Here is a 17,090-nt window from a genome sequence, read left to right as displayed (position 1 = left end):
TGATGATTAGCCTCCCAAGTTTTTGTTTTTTTTGAAGGTTAGTTTGGTCTGAGTGTATTTCAGTTTGGTTTGGAATGAGCCTGGTTCTCCTGCACGTGGCCAAAGACAGCATTCCAGTCTGACTGAATGCAAAATGAAAGAAAAAAAAAAATTATTGTAAGAAAGAGTGATTTTTTTGGATTTTATACAAAAGTTACAGTCACAGTTCTAGTATGTGTGTGTGTGTGTGTGTGTGTGTGTGTGTGTGTGTGTGTGTGTGTGTGTGTGTGTGTGTGTGTGTGTTTCACCGTATGATATATCTGATGATATTTTGCAATGTAATCCAAAGTAGAAACAGTACACTAGCAAAAGTTTGTGGAAACTTGACCATGATTGGTCTGTGTTTTTAGTATCATATTTCACATTTAATCTCCATTTAATATTATAATAACCTCCACTCTTCTGGAAAGGCGTTCTACTAGATTTGTGGAGATTTCTGCTCATTCAGATGTAAGATCCAGAACCAGATTCAGCACATGGAAAAGTCACATGTCGTGATTGTCCACATATTGCACAAACTCGACGTCATGAATTTTATAAGCGTCCCCCGATCGAGATCTTTGAGTCGAGGACCTACTTTCCATTTAACCTTTTCAACCCTCAGTTCAAAAGGAGACACCTTCTTCTGTAGCCTCCTGCAGAGGATAATGGAGACAAACCTGTCTAGAAGGCCAGCTGTTAAAACAATTGGTGGGGAGCAGACCCCATGTGGGCCATTGGTCATGGGGGGAAACAGCAGGGGTTGTTTGGAGGTGTAAACACACATGGCTTTTCTCTATTATCATCTATTTGCTTCCAAAAAGAGGCCTACAGCCTTGAAACAGCCTCATAGACTCAGAAAGAGTGTTAAAGGATTAATCTTCTTTAGGCTTACTTCTCCCTCACACACACACACACACACACACACACACACACACACACACACACACACACACGCTCTTACAAGACTGACTTGAATGTTATCTAAATGTTATCTACAGAATCTCAATGGAGCCCAATGATGATTGAGTATATGGAGAGAAGCTCATGCTGATCCTTCTCTCAAACATCTCCATTTCCCTTTAAAGCTGCTATGCTCTGATTGGACTTTTTTTTACTTCCCTCCAGCACTGACAGCTAAATGATGGATCCTCAGTCCAGCCGCCTGCCAGCTCATATGAGGCATTAACTCGAACGAGGGCTTGCTGGTAAAAACAAAAATCTGCCATACGTCTCGGTGCAACTCTGAAATACGTTTTTTATGAGCACGGGTTCAACCGACGGGTGCTGAAAAAAAGGGCGTCACGTTTCAGTTTTCAGGCACAACGACGACTCCATTCCTCAGCAACCCAGAATATGATCGGGTTCAAAAAACATATAAACGATGAACAGAACTTTAATTGATCATTGATTCATTATTGTACAACATTCAGTTCAATGCAGCTACATATACAACATGTCAATGGAATGAGAGAGAGACTTTTTAGCAATTCCAGACATGAGATGTTCTTGTAAGGAATGATTCCAAGCTACACACTGAATTCTCATCTGGTAGTGATCAGAGCAGAAGATTTGAGGAACCTCTTTTGGACTGGTAATAAAGTGTGTCACATATGTGTTTTTTTTTCTCCATGTTTTTTATGTACAATCTCAGATCCATACCAGAGACGACACCACAATCATCGACCGTAAAGTGTTAGCAAACTTTAAGCACAAATTTGGAGCACACATTTGTCTCGGATGCCTTTGGGTGTCCTATCATCTCATCCTACCTGTTCCAGCATGGCAATGCCCCTGTGCACAAATCCAGCTTTATAAAGATATATGGGTTGAAGATGGAGTGACAGATCTTCTGTTATAAAGCTCTAAACCGACATATGAACTCCTCATATCACCCGACATCACAACCCGACTTTACTAGTAGAACATCTTCCCAGAAAGGTGAAGAACAGAAATCAGGAACTAAATGTGTTTTTCAAAATCCAAGACAGGTTTCATTTCATTCGGTTTCACGTGTAGATCTGTGGTGCCCGATGCGGGGGGAAGCGAGACACGTGCTCAGCAAGGAAACAGATAGGTCCGATTTGTTGTCGAGTGGAGAAACATGATCGTTTTTCTTCAGGCCGTGAGGTCGAGGGCCTGCCGGTAAGAGGGGGAGGATGAAGGTGCTTGACCCCTGTTGAAAGCTGATTATCTCACCAGTCCTCCTCTTCACCTCCCTCTGACATCACAGCTCCAAACTTCACTTTTGTTTAAGTGTAAAAAAAATGATGGTGGTGTTGTTGGCAAGGGTTTTCAAGTCATAGTCTAACTACACAAACACACACACACACACACACACACACACACACACACACACACACACACACTACACAATCGCCCTTCCCTGCTAATCTCCACAATATACGTTTACAATTTACGGCTTTTCTCAGACGCTCATATCCTCTTACATTTATTTCATTTATACAACTGAGCAGGATACCCATCGTGGTGCAGTTCCCCAAGCCTCTGTCATATCTACTCGAATACCATGAGTGCTGCATTTCTACTGTTTTACACACACACACACACACACACACACACACACACACACACACACACACACACACACACACACACACACACACCCTTAAGTCTCTGAAAAGAAGATTTATAAGCAAAAAGTGGAGTCAGACTGGGGTGTATGTTTTTTTTTATTATTCTGTCAAAGAGTACTTTTCTCTCTCTCTCTCTCTCTCTCTCTCTCTCTCTCTCTCTCTCTCTCTCTCCCTCTTTCTTTTCTTTGTGTGTGTATGTGTGTGTGTGCATGTGCAGCTGTATGTTTGCACATGCATGCTTCAGGTGCTATGGAAAAACACAGCTGCTGGAGATGTCTTCTCCCACCCACCTTGTTTTGGGGCAAGTAAGAAAAGGATTTGTGTGTGTGTGTGTGTGTGTGTGCACATGCATACATATAGTGTTCCATTAAAGGTGCAGCACACTTAAACAGTCGCAAAATCTTCTACAGCAGCACAAAGCCTCTGGTTTAAATATGGTTACTACACTAATTGGATTAAAAAAACACCCTGGTTCAGTGAACAGTATTAAACACTACACTGTAGTGTTCTGCTCAGTTTCTGGTATATATATATATATATATATATATATATATATATATATATATATATATATATATATTTATATATTAGAATACAATGTGTGGTGTTATTTTTTATTATGCTAGCAAGTTCCAGCTAGTTCTTTAACGTTTCTTCAGGAGAATCAGTGGAGCACTGATGGAGGTCTATGAATGAGTCTTTATAACACTCAGTTTGCACATTTTATAAAAAAGAAAAAAAAGAAAAGAAAAAAAAGTCACCCAATAGCTGGGAGTCTCTTTGGCTATGTGGTGAAGACTGCCCCCAGGTGGTGACAATGGGGTAAATAGTCAATCGAATTTTTTTTTTAATTAAAAAAATCTTTTTTTTTAATACAACTTAATTAACTAGGCTATGTAAAGGTTTACAGACACTTCAGTGTCCCATTCATCTGGGATGATGTCCTCATTCATCCACAAGGGCGCAAAGTGATGAAGGTGAGAAAATGATCCCTGGGGGCAATTAGGTGAAAAATGAACCCCAAAGGTGTTCTAACGGTACTGTGAAGGGGATTTTACAGCACAGTGAAATTCTTTCTTCGCATTTCCCAGCGATGTTAGAAAGCAGGATCAGCCATCACTCAGCACCCCTGGAGCTCAAGGACCCAAGAGTGGACCCTAAAACTCTAAAGCAGGAGATCTTTTACTCCAACCCATATCTCCATGGAGCTGGTTTTTGTGCACTTCGTGTCCGAATACTTTTGCAATTATTAAATGAAACACTTTGAGAAAGAGATTTTTATTGAAGTAAAAAATATCTTCACCTTTTCTACATTCATTTACTTTCAGAGTCTAGTGGTTAAAGCACTGGACTTTGGATCCAGGTGTTGTGGGTTTAAGTCCCAGCCATGCCAGACTGCAATTCTTGGGCCCTCGAGCAAGGCCCTTAACCCCCCATGGGTGCTCATTTGTGGGAACGAGGATCAAAGTACTCCTCCATGGACGGTCCTAAGAAAGGAGGAGAGTGGGAGCAGGCTCTAGACACGTCATTTCATATGTTAATTAAAATTGAATTGAATTTTTCTTTAAAGACTGATGTGTTGATGCTTGACGCACATCCTACACTTTACTATATAGAGTGACACTATGCTTGTGTGACCAGCTAGTGCTTTGCTCGTGCTCGCTTCTGTGGACACACACACGCACGCGCGCGCGCACATTAATAAGGATTTACTCCGAGGAGGTCCTGAAGGTTAGTTTGGTGCAGGTGCAACCCCTTACATCCACATATCTCGTGTGTGTGTGTGTGTGTGTGTGTGTGTGTGTGTTTGGCCAGTACTACAGCACGAGCTCGCTTCTATTGACGCACACACCCATACACACCAACACACACACAGACACACACGCGCGCGCGCATACGCATACACGCGGGCGCACACCAGCATGCACGCACAAAACCAGGCGCGCTGAAGACGTCAGCATCGCCCTCTGGGACGATAAAGAGAGAGAGAGAGAGAGAGAGATGTCCACACCGTGCGTAATGCGCGTCATTGGCAAGGTCAGTGAATAAGGAACGGATACGGAAACAGGACCCCCGGTGCTTCACACATCTGAGGTACATCTCCACTTCTTCTTTCCATGTCATGGATTTCTGTGTCTTTTTAAATATTTTTTATTATATATTTATTTATTTATTTATTACAACCAACTGAATTTTAGAATAAAATCAGAAGCCGGGGTGATGATACAGTATATTGAGGTGTGTGTATGGGTGTGTGTGTGTGCTAGAAGGCACACACAGGAGTAACGTGTGTATTCACCCTGCCCTGATGACAGATAGGGAGTTTGCTGGTTAATAGAAGTGGTGAGCATCTCAACTGGTTTCATCCGGGTCGATGATGCAGAAGAGCGCTGGATTTGTGCGTCATTCACATTCTCCAATCATCTGCGAGTATTTCATCCACGTGTGGTTTGCATTTTTTATTAGTTAAGCCACAGACTAGTGTGTGTGTGTGTGTGTGTGTGTGCTATAAATATCAGGGATTTGATCAGTAGAAGGGCTTGGCACAGTGAGAGAGGATGCACCATGTAGGCCAGCTGGTGGTGAATTCATCTCCTTCTTTGTCTGAGAATGTGTGTCATGTGAGTGTGAGTGAGTCCTCACCTTGACAAATAGAGGTTACACACACACACACACACACACACACACACACACACACACACACACACACGTTAATATCAGTAATGGATATCTTCAGGGTTCTGGGAATTATTGAACAGCTTTCATTTTTGTATGGAGAGCTTGGTGATGCTCCAGGTGGAGATTCAGGGTGTGCCAACAGAGCACAGATGATCCACAGTTGATGCAATTTGAACAATGTCATTTTTTAAAGGTTTTAGGACCATGCAAATATATATAAAAAAAAAACGTATGGAAATTTGTGTGGCGATACGCATGTCCAAATAATTATAAGTATACGGAAGTCTGTGATGATGCCTTCAGAACATGCAGAATACACAGAAAAAGTACCGATCACGAGAAAACGACATTTGTTAGTTGCATGAACATTTTCAATCAAACTCTGGGTTGGAGTGGAAGATCTTGAGTTGCCTGCTATAGAGCTATAAACCCTACTGAACACCTTTTGGGATGGATGTGAACATTGACTGCACCACAGGTCTCCTCACCTTCTCACCTACATCAGTTAAAACATTTGTTGAACGAAACTCCAAAATCTAGTGGGACATCTAATTAAAGAACAGCAAATTTTGTAAACAATATATTGCAGAGGAGGGACATGGGGTATATCAGTAGGAGAATGCTGAGAATGGAGACACCAGGAAGGAGGAAAAGAGGAAGAACAAACAGGAGGTTTATGGATGTGGTGAGGGAAGACATGCAGGTATTTGGTGTGAAAGAGGCAGATGTAGAGGAGAGAGGTGGTATGGAGACGGATGATCCGCTGTGGCGCCCCCTATTGAGAGCAGCCGAAAGAAGAAGAAGAAGAAGAGATATTGTTTAGATATAATATCTAATAAATTCTGTTCGATTTTTATAAGAGAACATATTGTAAATTGTAAATATCCAATGACTATTTCAATCCACAGATCTGGATCGTAGGTCCTGAAGAACTGTTTTGAGGATTGTGATGACCTCAGGATAACAATCACTTTTCCAACCCTGTGACACGTAACGGCTTTAACGTAACGTAATGGAAATAAGGAACATCATCCCAAAGCAACTCATGAACAAGAACGTGACGTCATGAGAAAGAAACTTTGAAAGAATAAAAAAAGGGAACACGTCCTCATCCTCGGATATTCATTCATTTATTAAATAAAGCTCCAAAGCAGTTTAATCAGGGAGACTCCGTACAGGCCAAATCCTTCTCATGAGTTAAAAACCCAGGTATGTTTAAGCTCTTCTTGTGGAGAACATCTTCAACATCAGGATGGATCAGGCAGGTCTAGAGAGCAAAAATAGGACTTGATCTTAAGAGTGCGTGAAGCTTGATAGTGAGACTACAAATGACACAAGAAGGTCACGCAGACATGATGAGTCTCTGGGATATAACGCCCAAATCCATCATCAATAAACTGGAGTGGATGTGTGAGATTGGGGGGGAATTAAACCTCCAAGTTCCCATGTTGATTTTCCATATCTTACATTATAATTTTTCTACATTATCATGGTATTTATTTGACTATGACGTTTGGTGTTTGGTGCTTTTATGTCATTATGTTAAATGAACAGTCTGTTGGGTGACGTGTGAAACTACGCCGTTGAAGGTTCAAGGTTTCAGAAGCCTGTCTCTTTACATGGGGAATATGAGTGATCATCGTTTCTGTTTTAAATCTACTCAGCCTGACATGAAGAGCTTCAAAGCCTCCTTCTGAAGCCCTCGTTACTCACAGTTACTTTAATGAAGAACACGGTTAGCACCGGCGTGGCGTTCGAGAGAAAACAGCTTGGCGTGGTTAATATTAAAACCGCAGCAAACAATCAGCCAATTTGTAAAGTCATATCTTTATAGCTGAAGGTTATTGTTAAGGAACACAGAAAAAACACACACTACTACACATTTCCCCGGTGGTTCGAAGAGATTACAAATACCTGAGTGTGTCGTTTATCTTTTATACCTGAGACTGAAAAAGCCTTCGCACAAAAAACAACGAATATTTTTCTCATGATTTATTTCGTGTGATTATTTACTTCTTTTTGAACCGAGGTCCTGATTGAGCTTTATAGAGAAGCGTGATGATCATATCGATTCATGGACAATCTGAAAATTTGCAACAGCTCCAGAACACAGCGAAATTATAGGCTAAAAAGATCTTCACCAGCTTTCATATGACACCAGCTTTGAGACGATGCCCGAGAAATATGGCCCTTTTTTAAAAATCCGACTTTGGAGATCTACTGAATATTCAGTTAAAATGACCCTCAGGTGCTCAAATGTGCCAGTCTGTAATTTTCCACCACTATCCTGAACCATGACCGGAATGCATCATTTCACCCGTGTCACATGGTCCCACTTGAGTTGCTACTTGTTAATTGTTACTTCCCGGATTATTAGTCAGGTTAAAAAGTTTGTGAGCACCTGAGTGTCTCTTTTTGAACATCCTATTCCATATTTTATCCCCACAAGAGTGTTAGTAAAGTCAGGTAGTGATGTGGGGGAGGAGGTGAGGAAGCCTGTGGTGCACATCAGCATCCACATTCATTCCAAAGGCCTTCCACGGCAAACCTGTGTTGTCAAACAGCTTCGAGTTTGTGAAGTGAAGGGAAAATTCCATGGACAATTTTGAGGAAGAACCGCATATGGCATTTGGGAAAGTCATCCCAGTATTTTTGCCCATGTAACAAAATAGACCTGAATATGACCCGGGTTTCATTAGCGACGCGTGAAGTCAACTGTATGCAAAGACTTCATTAAAAATGTATGAAGCATTATTCAGTGAGAGCCGGCACCATTCCAAGCTCCGTGTTTGACCTTGATGGACCACAGACAGGAAAAATGTGTCAGGGAACAAAAGGCGGTCATGAGCGCTTTGTTTAAAACACTGCAATTATGACGAGTCATGTGTGGCCTGGGGAGTGTATGCAGCCATAGAGATTCTACAGAGAGATCATCGTTCACTTGATATCGCAGTCATCTGACCGGGTGCTGAGCGACAGGGCGTGTTTATTTTTGCCTCTGTTGGAGGTCCAGGTATAGTAAGTCTAGGTCCTGGTTGACCCAGTGCTATTATATACAGCAGGTCAGGGATTTCCATCCATTTTTCATACAAATTGTTAAAAGTTGTTGTGCAAATTATTGACTATCGAATTATTTTTTGTAACAAAAATCCTGATCTATGGAATTGTGTAAGGTCTGTGGGAGTCACGTGAGAGATAATAGAACGAACGACTCGGACTGGAAGAGTCGAGACATGAAGCACTCGATTCTGTTTCCTGTACATTGTTGCTGAGATTTTTTTTGTGCAGTAGAAAATGAACGAATCGCTCTTTGAGATGATTTGTTTTTTTGTCTCACATTAAAGAATCGTTTAAAACGAACGAATCTTTTCCATGAACGACTCATCACTAGTGTATGGTGTGTATAGTGTGTATAGTGTGTGTGTCTTTGCATGTGTACACTTGTTGCTTTATGTCACGTACACTATATGGGCAAAAGTTTGTGGACACCTGAGCATTATGTTTTGTTTGAACATTTCACATTTTGTCCCCTTTTGCTGCTATAATAACCTTGACTCTTCTGGGAAGATGTTTCTTCAAGATTTCTTGGAGATTTGTGTTCACACAGACACAATTGTAAAGTCTGATGTAGGTGAGATGTGGAGCCAAAAGGTGTCTGAGCTTTATAGCAAGGTAGTGAAGGTCTATTCCGACCCATGTGAACCATATCTTCATGAAGCTGGCTTTGTGGACAGGAGCATTGGCATGGTTTGGGTCTCCTAGTTCAAGTGAAGGAACACATGACCTACACATGGGATATAGAAACCTCAGATGTACTAACACTTGGTGTTTAAAAAGCATAAACCATCATTATTATGTTCAGGTTTCCACAATCTGTCTATAAAGTGTATATAATGCAAATCTGTGTTACCTTGCTTTTCTCTATCTTCTAGGAGAAGACCAGTGTTTTACAATGTCGCCCCCTGCTGGAGCTCAAGCAGCACCTCCTCCGGATGGTGGCTGGGGCTGGGCTGTGGTGTGTGGTTCTTTCATCTCCATCGGTTTCTCATACGCTTTCCCCAAAGCCACTACGGTGTTCTTCAAGGACATGCAGAAGATTTTCGGCGCAACCTACAGCCAAGTCGCTTGGATCTCCTCCATCATGCTGGCCGTCATGTATGCTGGAGGTAAAATGTGAAGGGAGAAGGTCCATTATCCATTGGAGATGGTTGATGAGTGCTCTTTTGGGGGATGTAGAACGGTGAAGGTGGTGGTGAACAGAAAAATCAGAGATCTTCACCCTGTTATAGTAGACGTTAGTAATTAGAGAGTGGTATGTTTGATGCTCATTGGTTCAGCTTGAAGAACCGCATGGTGGATTTAAAACGGGTTAAAAGACGTCCTGAGGTCGTTTCCTTGTTTTCAACTGAACCACATCAGATTCTGAACCTGCTCTTCTTTTACAAGAACCGTGACATTATACGCCCTTGAAAGCAGGGATCAAATCCTCCAGAGAAATTTTATGCTAATAAGTAGATTAGAAGGTCCTGATAGGAGAAATGGACTGTATGTGGGGCAGATGAAGTGACGCAGAAGCACCTAACCTGATTTCATAGAGCACATGAATAGGTATTAACATATCTCAAGACGCTCCTCAGGGCAGGAGCATGGTTCTGCCTTATTCACATTAAAATGTTTTTTTTTTTCTACTGAAAGTGTGTAACTATACACGTGATACTCACATACCCAGGACAGTTCAGCTTTAATGTATTTTACACATATTTTATATACATATGTATTCTATTGGATGTCTTCAGGTGTGTTAGCACCTTCACCCAAAACTGTTCCAGCATAACAATCCCCCTGTGCACAAAACCAGCTCCCTGAGGTTGGAGTGGAAGATCTGGATTGGCCTCCTACAAAGCTATAAATCCTATTGAACACCTTTAGGATTGAATTGGAATGTTGACTGCACCCCAGGCCTCTTCACCTCACCTACACATCTCCATAAATCTAGTGGAACATCTTCACAGGAGAGCTGAAGTTATTGAAGGGCAAATCAGGGACTACATTTCAGGAGATGTTTAAAATAGAATCACGTTCCAATCTTACCGAATTCTGTTTCAGTTACACTGAGAAAACACGGAACCTTCTCGTTTTTTAGAACCAAATAAACCGCTGTTAAAGGAAAGTTCTCTGTAGGGGTTTTCCAGGAAAGTTATGGGAACCAAAATAGGTCAAAATGGTTCCAGATGGTAATTCCAACCAGTCAAACGCCAACCTGTGAAACCCTGCAATAAATGCCTGGGTGTCTTGCAATCTAAATCTTACTACTCTGAACGTTCTGTGGTGTGGAATTGACACATTCAAACAGTGACATGGCGTGAACCACAGCATGCTCTCAAACATAGACCAATGAATCTGTAATGAAATTTGCTGATGAAGCCCTCTTCTCCTGGAACTTGATAGCCTTTCATCCGTTCCAGAAGATGGAGGAGGCTTCCTAAGCTAATGTCACTCCCAGTGTTGGGGGTAACGCGTTACAATAACGTGCGTTACGTAATATTATTACTTTTCTGGAGTAACGAGTAAAGTAGCGTGTTACTTTATAAATTTACACATTAATATCTGAGTTACTTTTGAAAAAAAAGTAATGCGAGTTACTTTTCAGTTAAATTATTTTGCATAAAAAAATAAATACTGAATTAAAATGAACGTAGTCACGTACAATCGCGCACTCATACGTGCGAGCCGCAGGAACAGAAGCTGGTCAGAAGCGGAGATGGCAAACCAGAGCATTACATTACTGTGATGAAAGTGTTCTTTTTATTTTGAAATAGTCGAGGAAAAGGAGAAAGGAATAATGGTTAAGTGTAGATTATGTGTTGGTGAAAAGCTCTTGTCAACTGCAAAAAATACCACTTAAAAAAAAAAAAAAAAAATCTGCATGCAACGCACAGCACAGATGTGTGTGTGTGTGTGTGTGTGTGTGTGTGTGTGTGTGTGTGTGTGTGTGTGTGTGTGTGTGTGTGTGTGTGTGTGTGTAATGTTGCATATATGGAAATGGAGACAGAAATATAGAAAACTTTTGCCGACTTTCCACCACTGCAGCTCTATGGACTGCTCAGAATAAAAGTTCTCCGTAGGAGACACATGTACGATGCCATCACAGCGGAGATAGAGAGCAAATTCACAGCTCATTTGCTCTTTGTGGGAAGATAAACTGCCACGGTCACTGATTATAGCACGAACTTTGTAAAAGCGTTCAGAATGTTTTAAGCTGATGATGAAGCAGAGAATGATGTAGACGAGGACGAGGTCATATTTACGGAATTGCACGATGTTTTAGGAGATGACAGCGAAAGGTATGTTCTCCCTCCACATCACCGGTGTGCATCCCACACCCTTAACCTTATATACACGAACGATAGTTACATTTCTGATGGCGAAGCAAATTGAAAAGCAGTGTACAGAAGTGAGACTGGAAAGTGTTCAGCCTTGTGGTCAAAATTTTGTTGATCATCTTATCTTATTATATCTTAGAAGTTATTAAGCATTTTAAATGTTTAAGAAATGTCTTTTGCCCTAATATAACTGATTTCTTAATGGCAATTATCTATATTACACCTGTTACACCTGTAAGGCGTGAAAGAGATACAAGTAACGCAAAAGTAACGCAAAAGTAATATAACGCATTACTTTCCATACAAATTAATGCGTTAAAACTAAGTAACGTAATTAGTTACTTTTTTGGGGAGTAACTCAATATTGTAATGCATTACTTTTAAAAGTAACGTTGCCCAACACTGGTCACTCCAGATTCTGAGATGTTACAGAAAAATTCCCACCTCAATTGTTGTGTCTTCTATTCCAGGTCCTATAAGCAGCATCCTCGTGAACACATATGGCAGCAGGCCGGTGATGATGGCAGGTGGATTGTTGTGTTCCATCAGCATGATCGCTGCGTCATTCTGCAACAGCGTCATGCAGCTGTACATCTGCATCGGAATGATCGGGGGTGAGTGGACGAACGTTGCATATATACGAAAATATTCCCGACAACACCAAATTTATTTCAGCTCTATCTTCTCTCACCCTTCTGAAGGTTTTGGACTCGCCTTCAACCTTCAGCCGGCTTTGACAATGATCGGGAAGTACTTTTTAAAAAAGCGCCCCATCGCTAATGGCTTGGCCATGGCAGGCAGCCCTGTCTTTTTGAGCACCCTGGCTCCATTAAACCAGTACCTCATCAACGCTTTTGGCTGGAGAGGCAGCTTCCTTATTCTCGGGGGGCTTTTGCTCAACTGCTGCGTAGCCGGATCCCTTATGAGGCCACTGCCCCAGCCTGCGACAACGAACAAGGCTAAAAATGAAGAAACGGTTCCAGGTACGAAGATGCCCAAGTCTACAGCGTGGCAGACTGTCAACAAGTATCTTGACTTGTCACTTTTTAAACATCGGGGTTTCCTCATCTACCTGTCAGGAAACGTCATTATGTTTTTAGGCTTCTTTGCCCCCATCGTCTTCCTCTCGGCGTATGCAAAGGACAACAACGTGGATGAGTACTCGGCAGCCTTCCTGCTCTCCATCCTGGCTTTCGTGGACATGTTTGCTCGTCCGTTGATGGGTCTGTTGGCCAACACACGCTGGGTGCGGCCAAAGATCCAGTACTTCTTCAGCTTTGCCGTCCTCTATAACGGCGTGTGCCACATACTGTGCCCTCTGGCTCAGACCTACACGGGCATGGTGGTGTACGCTGTGTTTTTTGGGTTAGCGTTCGGCATGGTGAGCTCCGTGCTCTTTGAGACGCTCATGGACCTTGTAGGACCTCAGAGGTTCTCAAGCGCTGTGGGACTCACCACTATCATTGAGTGCTGTCCTGTGCTTATAGGACCACCTCTGGCAGGTAAGACCTGATATGCATCTTTTTGGTTATTGTTCTTCTTGCCAAAAGTATGTGGACATCTAATCGTTAATCATCTTGTTCCAAAACCAAAGTCATTCCACTAGAATTTGGGGCTGTAGGGATTTGTGATTATTCAGTGATTAGCAGCTATTAGGAGTTGAGGAGGTCAGATGCTCTGGCTTTTCCATCCAGCAGGAAAGTATTGATGTATTTTTGAGGGCATGGTGTTTAAGGAGCTATTATGATGAGACCCATAGATGGAGGTCAGGAGAGCTATCAATAAAGAACTTCCAATTCATTAGATTAGATAATAAATCTTTTAATTAGGCTTTGGATTTAGTAAAGAATTGTGTCACCATCACAACAAAATCAAGCCAGCGAGGAAGTTCTACATTTAACGAGTACTACACGTTATGCACAAAAGTATTGAGACATCTGGCTTTTCCAGTTTTATATGTAGTTTTTCCCATATGAGATGGTGGACTTTGGATCAGAAGGGCATAGGATCAAATCCCTTAACCCTCAATTGCTCAGTTGTAAGTCGCTCTGGATGTAAATGTAAGTGTTGCAATACTACACAATTTTATGGACTGAAATATTTAATATGTCTACTGCATCCCAAACCTTCTCACTTCACTAACACTCTTGTGTCTGGAAGAAGCTCCACAAATCTCTACAAGTCTAGTAGAATTGGATTGGATTCAAGGTGGAATAGGATGGGATCTTATACTCAGGTGTCCACAAACTTGTCCATATAGTCTATGTTTATTTCGATTCACAACTAAGTGATGTGATATATTTAACGTATTCAGTGCTAAGGAATAACGTCTCCTTCTCCCATTGTTGCTCTACAGGAAGACTAGTGGATGTTACTAAGAACTACAAGTACATGTACATATGCTGTGGGTCGGTGGTGATCTTCGCCAGCATCTGGCTCTTCATTGGCAACTTCATCAACTACCGTCTGCTGGAAAAAGAGCGCCAGCAGGAGGTGTACAAGCAGGCGGAACTGGAAGAGCCTCAGGACAAGGCGTCGGAAGATGGAAAGGCGTCTGAGGAACTCTGTGGAAAAGGGGAAGATGTTGTGCAGAGAGAAACGAACATTTAGTTTTCCTCCGAAGGACATCTGGGCTTCAGCTTACGCTTACGTCTGCAGTGGACACAGAGAACGAGGGGTGAAGAAACACACAACTGCCAAAGTAAAGCTGTGAGGCGAAGGTTAGAACAGGACCATTAGAACAGGGTTTAGACACATTTTTAGACGGACGTCCACAAGTGTGAGGGTTGAACCGGTGTGCTTCGTCAGATTCTACCTGATTTAAAAGTCATTCTGTTAATGTTTCAGCTCAGGAACAGATTCCGAATCTTTCCACCGAATCCAGAAAAACATCAAAAATCGAAAAATCTACCAGCGGTACACTCCGGTGGGCTGCGTGCCATATCTGCTGCACTATAATCTGGAATCTGTGCAGCCCAAATAACAGGACTCAATGTAAATCATTATGCATGCTTCACTAACAAGGGCCTTATCACACTTCTGACCAAAATGTTGGTTCGATGTTGGTGGATCTCACATTCAGAACCTTCCCATGTTCTAAAACCTTTGCTGCAGTATATACAGGGAAGTGTATTCGCTGTTATTCGAGTGCTATTTTTTTAATTAAGCCTGCAAAAGAATTTACATATATATATATATATATATATATATATATATATATATATATATATATATATATATATTAGGTATTGCCTTGCCTTAAATGTAAATAATCCAACTAATATCCCAAAGCCAGTATATACAGAGCTTCCAAAATGACGTTTTTTTGACTATTTATTGACGTGGCATTACTAATCGACTTGATTATGAACGAATGTACCTACATATATGAAGATTTCCAGCATATTTCAGGATATATATATAAAATGTATCTGACATTATTTAATATATCGTACACACTGTAGTGAGATTTTCTGTACTTGAACGATATTCAGGATTTATTTGCCTTTGGTTGAATGTAGAAACTTGCGTCTTTTAAACTGTTGTCATTTTTTTTTTAATCCAGCTCCAGCCATGACGGTGTGTATCGCGTAGCGTATAAAATGTTAGTCACACGTATACTGTAGAGACTATATGGACAACAGATTGTCGACACCTGTTTTATTGACTTTTTGGACATCCCATTCCATACCGAGGCTCCGTGTCCTCCACTCCAACCCATGTAGAGCAGATCTTCATGGAACTGGCTTTGTGCACAGTAGCTTTGTGATGCTGCAACAGATTTGGGTTCAAATAAAAGGGTTTTTACGCAACACATCCAAAGACATCCGATACAATTGTGTGACTCCAACTTTAACAGTTTGGGAAAGAACCCCCAAGTCAGGTGTCCCAATACTTTTGTCCATATAGTGTACGTTGTTAAATTGTATAAACGAACAATCATTAAAAAAACAAAAGTAATGAAATACAACACAAAGAGTCTCCATTGGGTTTTTCTATGAATGAAAACTTTATAGAACTTGATTAGGAACTCAAAACACACTCAAAATTTCCAGATGTTTAAGATTCTAGTCAATGTTGAGATCCTGTTCGACCATATCTCAAAGATGTTCTACTGGATTCAATGTTCAGTGTCTGGGAAGGAAAGTGAAGAACCCCGCTTTGTGAAATTGTTTGCCATCATGCTGGAAAAAGTTGTGGCCATAAATTGATGAACATGCTCTTCAATAATACTCAGATAGCCAATGCATTAAATCGATAAAGGGTGCCGAGAAGACATCATCTTCACCACCTTGGGAACTTTTGAGGCATGTTGGGTCATGAATTCTTCCAGTCGGTGCCAAATTCTGCATCGTCATTTGCTAGGAAGGATAGATCTCAGATAATGGCGAGTAGAAATGCATCTCAGCATGCGTGATCCTATAGAACTCGAGGTGGATGAGCTACAGCTGCGTGAGGCCACATCAGGTTCCTCTCCTGCCAACAAGAAACCGAGGATATCACAAACACAGCCTCACTTAAACTGGACAGAAGTGTCTGAATACTTTTCATAGAATTTTTAAACATATTTTTGGACATATATACAAAAGATTTATTTAAAATTCATATCGAATATAATTATTAAATAACGAAATATCTAAAAAGACTAATTTATATCAAATGAATAACTATATTGTGAAACAGCTCCTTCTCGTGGTTAATATGGTAAAAATGGTATACGAGTTTCAATACTGAAAAATCCTGATACTGATATAAAAAATAAAAACAAAGTGCTAACTTTGTGGGAAAGTTTTTTTTTGGAGAACCAAATATGTCTGTGAAGGCCAGGTGTTTGTCTCATCTAATGAAAAGTTCAATTATTCACCAGTATTTTCAGGTCCACGCAGAACGGCGGTACCAGTAGCCGCAGCCCCTCTGGCCATGTATCAGGCGATGCTTTAATGAAGGTCTGAGGGTCATTTCTAAGCACAGAAAGCAGAGCAGGTCACATGACAACGCTCAGAGCATGAATGTGAACGCTGACTGCACCCCAGGCCTCCTCACCTCACCTACATCATCTTGTGCCTGAATGAGCACAAACCTCCACAGATCTAGTGGACCATCTTCCCAGAACATTGGAGGTTATTATAACAGCACCTGGGCACCAGATGTGGAATGGGATGTTCCTAAAAGTGCACTTTAATCTTACGTTCTACAAAATGTTTACTCCTGCTCTGGTCCTGATCACTAGGGGTTGAGTTGCTGCAATTGCTGCTGTGTGTGTGTGTGTGTGTGTGTGTGTGTGTAGTTGCTATACACATAATATATTATATATGATATAATAATATGTAAAATGTAATGTAGACTGTTAGCGTGCACACAAGCTACTTTCACAGTCGCTAGGGGGCGCTCTTCTCCTTGTGATCTTGGCAAA

General features: G+C 41.3%; 1 protein-coding gene across 2 annotated transcripts; it reads left to right on the top strand.

Annotated features, from left to right (window-relative positions):
* The first annotated feature begins 4,568 nt into the window (after positions 1–4,568).
* zgc:165507 (uncharacterized protein LOC561188 homolog) lies at positions 4,569–14,848 on the top strand. Of its 2 annotated transcripts, none has more exons than XM_046874451.1 (5): positions 4,569–4,709; positions 9,227–9,460; positions 12,148–12,291; positions 12,379–13,179; positions 14,034–14,848. In XM_046874451.1, exons 2-5 carry the CDS (start codon positions 9,247–9,249, stop codon positions 14,285–14,287), a joined length of 1,413 nt encoding a protein of 470 aa, XP_046730407.1. In that variant the 5' UTR covers positions 4,569–4,709; positions 9,227–9,246; the 3' UTR covers positions 14,288–14,848. The 2 variants fall into 2 exon arrangements, with proteins under 2 accessions (XP_046730407.1, XP_046730408.1); XM_046874452.1 differs by lacking the exon at positions 4,569–4,709 and adding an exon at positions 6,135–6,503.
* Positions 14,849–17,090: the final 2,242 nt, after the last annotated feature.

This window comes from Silurus meridionalis, chromosome 18 (genome assembly GCF_014805685.1).
Source record: "Silurus meridionalis isolate SWU-2019-XX chromosome 18, ASM1480568v1, whole genome shotgun sequence".
In the NCBI taxonomy this organism is placed as follows: domain Eukaryota; kingdom Metazoa; phylum Chordata; class Actinopteri; order Siluriformes; family Siluridae; genus Silurus; species Silurus meridionalis.
The sequence above is the reverse complement of the archived record's forward strand: the minus strand, read 5'-3'. Positions and strand labels throughout refer to the sequence as shown.

Excerpts from the sequence above, each read along its gene's own strand:
- zgc:165507 (XM_046874451.1), top strand. The coding sequence starts at position 9,247 with ATGTCGCCCCCTGCTGGAGCTCAAGCAGCACCTCCTCCGGATGGTGGC. Across the intron at positions 9,461-12,147 it reads GGCCGTCATGTATGCTGGAG|GTCCTATAAGCAGCATCCTC; the intron begins GTAAAATGTGAA and ends CTTCTATTCCAG. Across the intron at positions 12,292-12,378 it reads CTGCATCGGAATGATCGGGG|GTTTTGGACTCGCCTTCAAC; the intron begins GTGAGTGGACGA and ends ACCCTTCTGAAG.